This window comes from Rhineura floridana, chromosome 8, assembly GCF_030035675.1.
Source record: "Rhineura floridana isolate rRhiFlo1 chromosome 8, rRhiFlo1.hap2, whole genome shotgun sequence".
NCBI classification, from domain to species: domain Eukaryota; kingdom Metazoa; phylum Chordata; class Lepidosauria; order Squamata; family Rhineuridae; genus Rhineura; species Rhineura floridana.
This window is the reverse complement of record NC_084487.1, coordinates 52,068,368-52,080,645: the sequence shown is the minus strand read 5'-3', so window position 1 is coordinate 52,080,645 and position 12,278 is coordinate 52,068,368. Positions and strand designations below refer to the sequence as shown.

Genomic DNA, 12,278 nt, shown 5'->3' with positions numbered 1-12,278 from the left:
GATATATTTCTCTAGATTCCTTTCCGCTGAAGACACTGTTGCTTGCTAGATTTTAGAATCCTTTGGGCCTTTTTTCTATAGAAGCTAGTGTGTGTGGCTACAAAACACATAAAGTTGTAATGAGATGATTCTATTCTGCACGTCTTGAAGAAATGCCACTTCTCCCCCACATTGTGATGGCAGTGCATTTACTTGTCTTCATATGCATACAAGGTAAGCAATTGCATGAAATCTATTTATTGACTGAGCAGTTGTTTTTTTAATTCTCTTCAGTAATGCCATGGCTTTTGTAAGCTTGTTCAATTTCATGCAAATATAGGAATTCTGACACGGAAATTAAAAACTTAGAGAAAGGATTCATTATATATTCAGAGGGGAAAAAACATATTGAAGTCTCTATTGCATGATGTTATTAGCAAGAGGCCAATAGTACCCCCTTCATTTTCAAGGTACCTGTCATTGAAAGTAACATTCAAACACCTTCAACAGCAACGGAATATATGAAGCTGTCTTATACAAAGGCAAACTAGTATTGGTACAACTCCTGCAGTGGTATGTATTCTGACTGGCAGCAACCTCAAGCAGAAAGACAGCTACTTGAGATCCTTTTAACTGGAGTTGCCAGGGACCGAGCCTCAGATCCTATGCACAGATAGTGTGTGCTCTACAAGTAAACAGTGGCCATCACCAATCTCCTGCAAATCCAGTATTCTCTCCACAATAGCAAATGGATTTTTAAAAAATGCATGGACATGTGGACATTTCATTGAACATTGCTTCCCCCATGTTATTTTCTCATATGAACACGTACCATTGTGCCACTTTTAAGTATTTTTCACAGTAACTGCAAACAATGCAATTTCTCCACTTCTGTTTCATGACATTATTTTACTATTTTGGCCATGATGCCCATTAGGCTTTTTTCTACTCACATTACATTTCAAGCTGTCTTCATGTTTTGGCTATATTATATGTGATGTCCTGAAAAAATATGTGGTGTATTTTCTTGTATGAATAACAGTGCCTTCCTAATCATGTCTAATCAGAAGTAAATCCTATTGAATTCAATGGGGCTTACCCCCAGGTAAGGTGGGTAGGATTGAAGCCTAAGTTCTTAACCCTTTCTAAATGTCTTTAATTTAGGAACACCCTAAATAGTTACTTGATCTTGACTGTTTCTATAATGGAGTGTTCAGGAACAAGTTTTCATTTAACCAATTTTCTGTTGCAGTCATCTTTATCAAATAGCGATATCATCTTTGTGAAGTTGCATGCCCCATGGGAAGTGCTCGGCAAATATGCAGAACTTATGAATGTAAGAATGCCTTTCAGGTAGGCCTAGTTATATTTTAAGATTTGCCATCCTGCTTTTTAAAGCTAATGTAAAAATGAAAGTGAAATGCATATGATTGTTATTTTCTTCTTACTGGGCTACAGTTTTGATTCAGTTTCAATTTTAAATTAAGGTGGTTCATGGGGTGTTCTGTCCTTAGGCCCTTTAAACCCTTCACTGCTGGAGCCCCCAGCATACTCGTGCCCTGCTGTTTTTTAAATGGACATTTCTTTGAAAACAATGGAAAGTCGAGAAGATCCAGGTACGTATGGCAGCACAGAAAGTGCATGCCTGTTGAACGTATCTGGCATATTCGACACCTGTAGCCTGCCAGTATGTATGCTGCATTGCTCAAGAAAAATATCCCTTAAATATTTAATCTACTAGAAAGTAAAAGTTTGAACATGAAAAATATAAATGTGTTTCTTAACTTTTAAGAAAAACAGATAAAATATTGTATACTAACAAATCAACTTCAAAATGTCATTTAAGACAATTTGGTATATTTGGCAATATATAAACTTTTAAAGTCAAATATAATTTGCATGAAAGTATTTTTAAACCTTAAAACTTACACTTGCTTTATATTAATTTGCTTACAGAAAATACCATTGCAATAGTTTTGTTTGGCTTGTACTGATTAATATATTCAAACAGCCTAATTCATCTTTCATCTCTATTGATTTACATTAATGCAAGTCTTTTGTATGAATGTTTATTCTTCCTAATTTGCAGAGTGTATACACTGGAAGAAATGAAGTTCAAAGTTTTCTTAGCAATCACAGTGGGTGACTTTCACAGATTCTGTGCATCTCTTGATGTCTCCTCAAGAGCTGATATGAAAGTCTGCCCTTTTAGCTATAATTCCCTTGCCAGAGCATAAAAAGTTAGAGCGATCAAAACTATTTCAGTGTGGATTCAGTTTTCATGTTAAAGCACATTCTTTAGAAGTCTTCTTTATCCACATTTTAAATATCAAAAGGAAAACAAAAAATTCTCAGACTGCAGTATGATTATAAACACAATGCTGCTTATCCAGGTGAATGCAATTCACCACTTTCAAGGTTGTGCAAAGAAAATTGTACCCTTTTCAGCCCCTGCTGTGAAATTGCAGAGGCTCCAGTGGGCATGATCCCAGCTCCCAAAGTTGATTATCTCCATATTTGCATAGTGGCCATTACCTCATTTTATGGCAGTTAATTGTGCATTGTATGAAGAACAACTTCCTCTTCATTGGCAAGTCTAGTATTCTCAAAAAGGATAAACATTTCTTTCTCTCTACACCGGGCTTAGGAATCTGTGAACCTTCAGATGTTCTTTGACTCCAGCTCCCAACATCCCTGATCATTAGTCATGCTGAATGGGGCTGATGGGATTTGAACACCAACAACATCTGGAGGGCCACAGATTCCTGCTCTGTAGCATTCATAACTTCATAAGCCTCTTGTCACTAGTTTTCTTTTGTCTGAACCAAACTATTTTTAAACAGTCCAACTCATGTTCCTATAGAATTAACAGCAGTCTTACCTTTGGCTATTGATCAAGACCCTATGACAATTTCATTTCATTTTTCACAGTAAGATTTCTTCTCTTAAGGTTTAAAATATGTTAATTTCATAGGTTTTTCATACCCTAGGCTAAGCTGGCTGGAGTGGAATTTCAGTAGTTTCAGCAACAATGTTTAAAGCCTCACAGCATCCTTTCCCTTAGAATATTAATAAAGGCTTGAGTGCCTTTAAGCATGAGCAGAGTGTGATTGTCTATCTACTGGGAAACAGCAAGTATTCTCTATACATCTAAGGGAATGATTTTCACATGAAGGTGCATGAATATGAATTCCAGACAAATTTTTGATTCACAAATTAAGTCATATTACAGACATAAGAGCTGGAATACATGGTGTGTATGTTTAACACAAGCACACACATTGGCAAAAAACAAAATAACAAAGCTTGCTCTTGCATGCAAGCTAAAGAGGTGAAAGGGGTATCTCAAGCATCTCTCCCCATAGTAAAAAGCACATACTGCCTCTGTATTTGACACTTTTGTATCTTACCACAGTAGTGTCCAAAGCTGCTCTCCAAATTTTTATGGGCCAAAGTTCACAGCCTGATCCACACCCTTCTTAGACCTCTCAAGCATAAAACATACACAACACAAATTAACACCTGCAACCCTGTCTCATGTACTACTTGTACAATGTTGTAAACGTAGGGTAGCTTAAATCAAATGTGCATTCTAGCCAGTATAGCTTTACATTTGCATTGCATAGATATAATAATGCATAATCTAATTTATATTTCATTTGACTAATCCCAGCGTGGGCAGAGGGTAGATCTGGATCTACTGGTAAATCTCTAGATTTGCAGTAGTGCAGCAAGGGTTTCTGGCTCCCAATTGTTTAACAATAGCAGCAACAAAATGATTCCTCTCCCAGCTCTAAATTATACTGCCGAAATACAGAAAGGTCAGAGTAACCAGGAATGGATTTTTGTATAGAAGGAGTGTGAGTGCCATTCAGTTTCAAGACTCAAAGCAAATGACAAATTCCTGGGTTCAAAATTCTTCCATTCTAAATGTACACCTTTTACATCAGGCTCCAGTTGGTGCATCTTGAGGTTGTAGTAAAAAAATAAGGTAGATGAAGGCTGCCCACCCCTTTAAACAAGAGGATAGCACCTACCAAATGCATAACTAATGTTTGTATATTGCATGCGTGTCACCTCTTAGAGAACTGCATCATATTCACTAACACAAGCACTACCTAGAGATGTACTGCATGTGTAGTAGGGATGTGCTGGAATCGTTAGGTTGACAGAATGTGCTGACACTGGCCAATGGATTCTATCCCAAATGTATAGTTATGGTAATCACCCAGTGCAAGGCTTTGTCTAGCCCAAGTATTAATTGTTTTATGTTCCCCAATTTAAAGCACATGCCATTGATCCAATGCTGTCTTTAATAATTCAATTATTAATGTTGAAACCACAACATTTAATGTATTTATATTTGCATTTGCCTTCCAAAAAGCTGCCATCAGTTTCCAGGATCCTTATGAAAGAAAACCCCCTCCAGGTCCCTCTTTTCATGCATGAGATTAATGGAAGAAGAGCAATGAAAACAAAAAAGTTTCCACAGGTTCCCTCATACCTGACACTTTTGTGGGTTTCTGTGATGGTTCTATCTGTTAATCTCTCTCTTTAGTTTCTTCCTCCACCTCTTACAGGCTTCTATCTTCAATCTCCTTTCCTTCCTTGCTAGTTCATACTGTAACTGACGATGGGTTTTCTTCTCGACTGGCTTCATTTTTGCTGTTCTTCCAGGAGAAAAATCTATTACCTGCATCGTCGGTACAAGTTCCTGTACAGGTTAGTGATGCTCCCCCTTCATCAGTAGACACTAGATGACCATGTTAATGGAAAAGTTCAACCAGGAAAGAAAAAAAATTAAATTATTAACCATTATTTCTGCAAAAATAGTAGTCACAATGAGAAAAATTTGCAGATATAGTGAAAGCTCATTATAACACGTCTCACTGTACTGAAGATGTCGATATACCACAGGTATGACCATTCCCCTGAGTACAGCAGTTCACACATCTTTTGAAAGCAGGCTGCTGGAAGTCAGTGGGTGTTCTGGTTGCAACATACAGAAGCTGTGTATCCAGTCAGCTAAACTCACATCTGATCTACACTTTCATTTAAATTAATGTTCAGCATTATTGATAACTTGAACACCAAACAGCTTGTAAATGCAGATCATCAAATGCTTATCGGTAGGGGAAGGATTATTGGAAGGTTGAATCTGTCTCAGGGTGCTTCCAGATGATCTGTTTATTGAACATTCATCCCAATTTGAGTGCAGGGAGCTTAGATGAGGTTGCCTCAAAGGAGTTATCCCACACTTTCCAGTGCATTTCCATATCACAAAAAGTGATGTTGTGAGGAAGCTCCCAATCAATACAATTGTACAACCTGAATTTGCCAGAATGTGACTGAATCCTACCGGAATATAAAACAGTCTGGATGGTTATGAATGAGTTGAAATGACAGTGGATGGCCAGATCCTCCAGGCAGTATCTTAGAGTGGCAGCGTACAAGACTAGAGGGAGACTTTTCTAATTCTGGGAACGGATCTATTTGGGATTAGATATGTTACCTAGGAACAACCAATCAATGCATGACAGTAGATACAGTAGGGCCCCACTCATATGGCAGGTTAGGTTCCAGACCCCCACCGAAAAGCGAAAGCCGCCAAAAAGCGGATCAGCTGTAGTGCAGGAGTCTGGAACCTAACCCTCTGATCCCGCCGGAGGAGGCGATCAGCTGTAGATCGCTACAGCTGATCTTCCCCTCCTCTGGCAAGATCAGATCGAGCATGGGAGTCTGATCGTGCCAGAAGAGGAGGAGATCAGCTGTAGCACGCTTACAGCTGATCTTCCCCTCCTCCGGCGAGATCAGTTCGAGTGCGGGAGTCTGATCACACCAGAAGAGGAGGAGATCAGCTGTAGCGCTCTACAGCTGATCTTCTCGTCCTCCGGCGAGATCAGCTGGGGAGCAGGAAACTCCAGCTGATCGCCCTGCTGGCGCCGTATTAGCGGAACACCGAAAAGCGGGGCTCCAAGAAGCAGGGCCCCACTGTACTAAGGCTTGGTCAGTTACTGATGCAGAGACAAGCTGGCAATTTAACAAATAACATAATGCCTAGTTAAGGTAGATCGAGGGGGTTTCTTCTGCCCCAAATCCAAATTGTGTTTTAAATTGTTTTTAAAATATGTGTTTTAAATTGTATATTTGTTTTAATGTTTTTGGTTGCTGTAAACTTCCCAGAGAGCTTCAGCTATGGGGCGGTATACAAGTGCAATAAATAAATGAATAAATCCACTGGGCATGCTGAAACCAGTGATACCCTAGCTCTCTGAATCCCGGCAGTGGTGTTTCTGTTCTTCAGTTAATGATAGAAATAGCTAGTTTGGCTTCACTGTCGCATTCAAGCATATAAATGGCTCCCAATTTGATTATAGTCCCTTGACCAGGTTAGATCATACAAGCAGAAGCTTTTTTTGGACCGTTTTTCACACTGCTACCTGAACTTTCCCCTTTTTCACAATATGCATCTTTCTTATTTTTTTTTAACAAGTTGTTAGTGGAGAGTGTTCTCTAGAACCTCTTCAGTACAGTCATGACAGGGTTGCATTGCTGCATTTGGGCCAGTATCGAAAGAGCTGCCTTAGGCACATTCAAAGGCTTGGAGATGTCAAGGGGATTTTTTTCTACTCCCCCCACCCATTCACTCATTCAACAATAGGAACAAAATAGGAATATTTTGCCATGAGGCATGAAATGCCTCATTTGGGCACTTGTGCCATTAATATAATTCTTTGGGTTCCAGCCTTTATAGTGTGTTTGTGTGGTATATTGTACAATGGACCAAATAAAAATTGCTATCAGATTGATTCATATTAGTGCTAATTAAATTTGGATTGAATACAAGGACTTAAAGCAAAACTCTATTTCTTCATTTGCTCTAAGTAATGTATTCTGGGAAACTGTGGTTAATGTCAACCAGGTATGGGCCAAACTCTTGTATCTACAGTAATAACCTATGAACATGTAAACTTTCCAGGAGAAATAATATTCTGTGCCAAATAATCTTGAATGGTCTAGCCCTTCTGTAGTATGTGCAGTGCTGTCTCTGCCATGCAGCAGAACCTGCTTCAGGCAGCACCACAAGGGATGCTAGATGAAGCCATCTATAGTGTCTGAATGAAACATATAAAGTTGTCTTATACCAGGTCAGACTTATTGCCCAATACTGTTTACTCTGACTAGTATCAGCTCTCCAGAACCTCAGTCAGATGGGTTTTTGCCTCACATGCTACCTGATCCTTTTAACTGGAGATGCCAGAGTATAAACCTGGGCCTTCTAAAGGCAAAGCATGTGCTCTACCATTGAACTAAGGACCCTCACCCTGATGCAGCAAGCCTTTTTAAAGTGCTGGCCCTAGCGAGGGAGAGCATTTTAGGCTTTTAGGCTTTGCTGTAGACGGTAAAGTGTTTTGGACTGGCACTGTGCATGTATTCCTCTCCCTGTCAGTCACTGAAAGCACTGTGGGCTGAAGGAGGCTTATCACCAACTGTTTGAAACATTGTGCATGATGAAACATTGAATATGCCAAGCAACAATAAATGAATGATCTAAATTAACTGGGAAACTTCCGTTAAAGGTTGAAACATTCCGTTGACCATCATGCAAAGAGTGGATTGTGCAAAACACCAAAGGTGTTTGCCTTTTCTCCTTGAGTTTTTACTCACATCATCAAGCATAATTTAATTGTCCCTTCATTTAGCCATCATTGTCACTAAGTTGATCTGTTGTACACTAAATATGAACAAATGTATTTTGAGCAAATAATTGATGTAGGCAAATTGGTTTGTGTGTATACATGGGAGTGCACAATTCCCCCTATGTACCTGCTTATTGTTAAATTACTCGGCTGAATATCCCTCAGCACATAAATATTAATTTGTAGTACATGATTGGCTATAACACCTGTAATCATTGTCCATTAGCTGTGTTTGCTGGTCCGATCAGAGTTGTAGGGAGTGTACCACATTGGCAAAGCCCTGCTATAAAGAGTAGGAGCACTCATCCCAAGGTATGACATTATCAAGCTGAATGTTTTCCCACTCCTAATCCACATGAAAAGTGTCATTGTCGGGATTCACACTGTACAGCTGTTACAAAAGGGAGGTAAAGAATTCTACATGAGGATGCTGTTTTCAGCAACATCTCCATACCATGTAGTCAATATTTTTATATATTCATTTTCATTTATATACCACCTTCTTTCCATCGTGGAATGCAAGATGGTATACATGTGGTTCCAAAGAGTCACTGTCCAGACTCAGGGTCAGTAAGATGGTAGCCTCATGTGCCTTCAGACCATGCCTATATTAGAGCAATTTGACTGGAAAGTTAAGATGGCATTTTTAGCTGCTTCTTCCCATAGCAGTAGGAGATTCACAGGAAAGGTGGTACAGCATCTGTTTTGCATGCAGAAGGTCCCAGATTCAATCCCTGGCATCTCCATGTAGGGCTGGAAGAGACTCCTGCCTGAAAACCTGAGAGCTGCTACCAGTTAATGTAGATAATACTGAGCTAGATGGACCAATGGTCTGATTCCGTATAAGGTAGTTTCCTATGCTCCTATGTGGCCTAGAACGTTGCTGTGAATTTGTGTTCTATGAAATGTAGGAACAATCATGAATTTATGAATGCAAGTAGCATCTTCTAGTTAAAGATGGGTAGTCAAAGGACCACAAGTGATGTTCTGCAAAGAAGTATCATGAAACGTTTGTCTCTCTCTGCTTTTCATCGTGTTACCTCATAGCAATTTGCTTCCTCTCACCAGCACCATTTCCTGGAATTATCTTGTGCCACATTGTCCCTAGTGTCAATAAGAGAACCAACACCAACAGTGCATACTAAGTTATGTTGATTGTATGTCCTAGCCTACTTGTGGAGTCACAGTCCTAGCCAAACTAGACATTACTCAGGAGATGAGTGAACAAACTCCTGGTGATTGGTTGGTTTTTAACAAAAAGCAGGCTCACAGGCTGCAATAGGGAGTAGAAGATCAGCAGAAGGTGGGCTGCATAACCTTTCTTCGTGTAGTCCCTCTGGGTTCTATATCTCTTGCCCTACAGGAGGGAAAACAGTTTCTATGAAGCAAACAAGATATCAAACTAGAAATCTCCTATGGCTGATTTTCCTTTTTTTTCAAGAAATTGGGAGACTATTCACGTGTTTGCTGTGAAGCTTGGCCTTATGCACAAGCTGAAGACACAGCTGGCTATGTGCCAGATTCAGAATTCCTCAAGAAACCTCCATGTGGATACAATATCTCTGATATGCTGGCAGCCTTTTGCTTCTGTTTGTTTTCACCTGTAGAATGGAGATGATTAAACCTAAGAACTGGCATTAAATCTAAGCACTTGCACCATATGATTTGTCTTCTGAGTCCATAAATTTTGTTGCATACCAAGACAATGCCACTGAAACAAATTGGCAGAGCAGCTTCTTAAAGCACCACCCTCTGTGATACATGAATGGGTGGCAAATGGAAGCAAAATGATTAATTTCCCTAAAGTTCTGCTGCCAGAGCTTTCCATCATGGTTTCTGAAATCCTCATGTTCAAACATCCTTAGTATAGCTTTGGCAATTAAGGTGTAAATTTAGATTGAACCAGCTAAAAACTCCTGGAAATGAAATTGCCAAAAGCTTATTTGGACTTTATTGATTTTTGCTGCATTGTAATAAGTGCTTCTGTTCTGCCAGGGACAAAATTAGAGTCAGGAAATTCTGTTCTAGTGGCACCAAGAAAAATATTTGTTCATAATAAGTCCACTGGGTAGTATTTTGGGTGCAATCCACAAATATACCTTCCTTCCTGGGCTAATATACCTGCAATTAAGTCAGCTTCAGGCCTTTGAAAAAGTTGTGAACCTTAGAGAAAACAATTTTCATGGCCCAAATGTTCCATTTCAGTTCCAGAGAACCAGCTTCCCATTTCACTGCCACAATCTCCAAAGCCCTGAAACCCCTTATTCTCTTCCCCTCTCAAAATGTCCAGCAAAACAAATAAGTATTTATACTGCCTTGAGAGGTGGGCCCAAGGAATCCTCATTTGCTATCCATAGCAAGTCAAAAGGACTATGGGAGTTTGAGAGCAAGCACTTTCTCTTTAAAGATTACACACAATTAAACTAATTGGTTCTGCTGTACTTTACATAAGTGTGTTCTAGAAACTGTTTGTTTTAAAGCATTTTTACCCTGCTTTTCTGCCAAGAAGGTTGCCAGAGCAGTTTACAGATTAATTAAAAACAAGACACAACAGGTACTTCACACAAGTACTTTCTAAAAGGGTTTTGAGGGCAACTTTTCCATTAACTTGTGTTATCTATAAGATTATGATTGTATGTCTAAAGAAAATACCTGCTTCAGTTTAATGTTATTGATAACTCACTTGCTCTTACTTTTCATGTGCTGCAGAATCGAGAAACAATTAAGCAGGTTTCGAGGATGGTTACCTAGAAAGCCAATGAGGTTGGACAAGGAACGGCTGCCAGACCTGGAGGAGAATGACTGCTATACTGCCCCATTCAGTCAGCAAAGGATCCATCAGTGAGTGTTGTAAGAAAGGCAAATTTTGAGATCAGCAAATACTGCTTTCAGTTTATTTTAAGGATTGAGATTATCCTAGCAGCATATCAAAAAAGATGGACTCCTCCTGAACTGTTAGAAATATTGCTCAAATATTTCATTTGGGGCCCTTTTTATCATTTCCTCAAGATTTCACCAACCTGTTGCCAAATAAAAAGGAGTTTTGAAGTGTTATATGAATGTATAACAGAGACATTTATATTTATATTTGTTTCATTCATTTCATTTTTATCCTACTTTCCTTCATGAAATATGTTCACAGCTGTGTAGAAACATTACAATAATACAACATTAATTATAAAAATAATTAAAACAGCAGCAGACTTGATGGTGCTTTTAAGGTTCAGCATATGTGGCACGGTTAAAGGGTTGTATTGAATGCCAGTCATACTCAGAGTAGACCCATTGAAATGAATAGGCATGACTAACTTAGGTTTATTAATTTTAATTGGTTTACTCTGTGTAAAACTTAGATGGGTAAAACCCAGAACTTTTTATACTACATCTCTAAACCAACTATATAAGAAACACTGTAAGCCCTTACACAGTCATGAAGCTCACTGAGTGACCTTGGGCCAGTCACTGCTTCTCAGCCTCAGAGGAAGGCAATGGTAAAGCACCTCTGAATACCGCCTACCATGAAAACCCTATTCATAGGGTCGCCATAAGTCGGGATCAACTTGAAGGCAGTCCATTTCCATTTTTAACATTGCCAAAATGGCATTTTAAAAATTAGTTTATCTCCATGTTATATATATTCAAAGTCTGTTTGCACCGATAGCAAATTAATTTTATTGTTTATTTATTTATTTATTAGATTTATATCCCACTCTTCCTCCCAGTAGGAGCCCATACATAGCTTTTGTTGATAATGATGGAATGTTCAACCTTGATGTGAAACTTTTCCACAGATTTTTTCTAATTTCCATTTTACTCCTTAATCTCAATGAGAATCCCCGCCTCTGGTTTAGCTAAAAAAACAAACAACTCTTGCATATCATATGCACTATTATACATATACACAACAGGTTTCCTAAAGTAATCAGAGCATACAGGCAACAGTGCATATAAGTTTATAAAATATGTATGTATATATTCAGTAACAGGTAAAAAACCTTGTGGTTTAAGAACGTACCTATAGCCCACAGATATTTCTATCAAACGTTAAAAAGCAGGGAAATTGGGCAGCAAATTGATCATTTGCATGCTTTTTGAGTTCAGTGGGATTTACTCCTGTGCAATCATGCTTAGGGTAGGTACAGTAGGGCCCTGCTCATACAGTGGGTTACGTTCCGGACCCCCGCTGTAAAGTGAAAACCGCTGTAAAGCGGATCCCATTGACTTACATTGACCAAAATGGTGCCTGGCGGCAAAAAACTGCCATAAAAGTGGAACAAGCGCTGTAAAGTGGGGCCTTTCTACAATTCACAACCGCTGTATTAGTGGAACGCTGTAAAGTGAAGCGCTGTAAAGCGGGGCCCTACTGTAAAACTGACCGGGGGGGGAGGGAGGGAGGACTGGAGTGGGCAGGGGAGGAGGAAGAAGGAAGAGGGGAGGGGAGGAGGAAGGGAGAGGAGAGGGGAAGGAAGGGAAAGGCAGATCTGATCATGTGCATGCTTATTGAGTTCAATGGGATTTACTCCCATGCAATCATGCTTAAGATAGGTAAAATTCACCATGGGGAGGAGGGGGAGGGGAGGGGAGAGGAGGGGGAGGGAG

The 12,278-nt window shown here is 39.4% G+C and overlaps 1 protein-coding gene across 2 annotated transcripts in view; it reads left to right on the top strand.

Annotated features, from left to right (window-relative positions):
• The window catches only part of ANO4 (anoctamin 4), a 163,245-nt gene that overhangs the window by 66,975 nt on the left and 83,992 nt on the right, over positions 1-12,278 (top strand). The window contains exons 4-6 of one of the 2 annotated variants that reach the window (XM_061582834.1): positions 1,232-1,332; positions 4,657-4,701; positions 10,389-10,520. In XM_061582834.1, coding sequence (XP_061438818.1) covers positions 1,232-1,332; positions 4,657-4,701; positions 10,389-10,520 — 278 coding nt within the window. Of the gene's footprint in view, positions 1-1,231; positions 1,333-4,656; positions 4,702-10,388; positions 10,521-12,278 lie in introns of those variants that run through there. The other variant, XM_061582835.1, reaches the window with a different exon arrangement.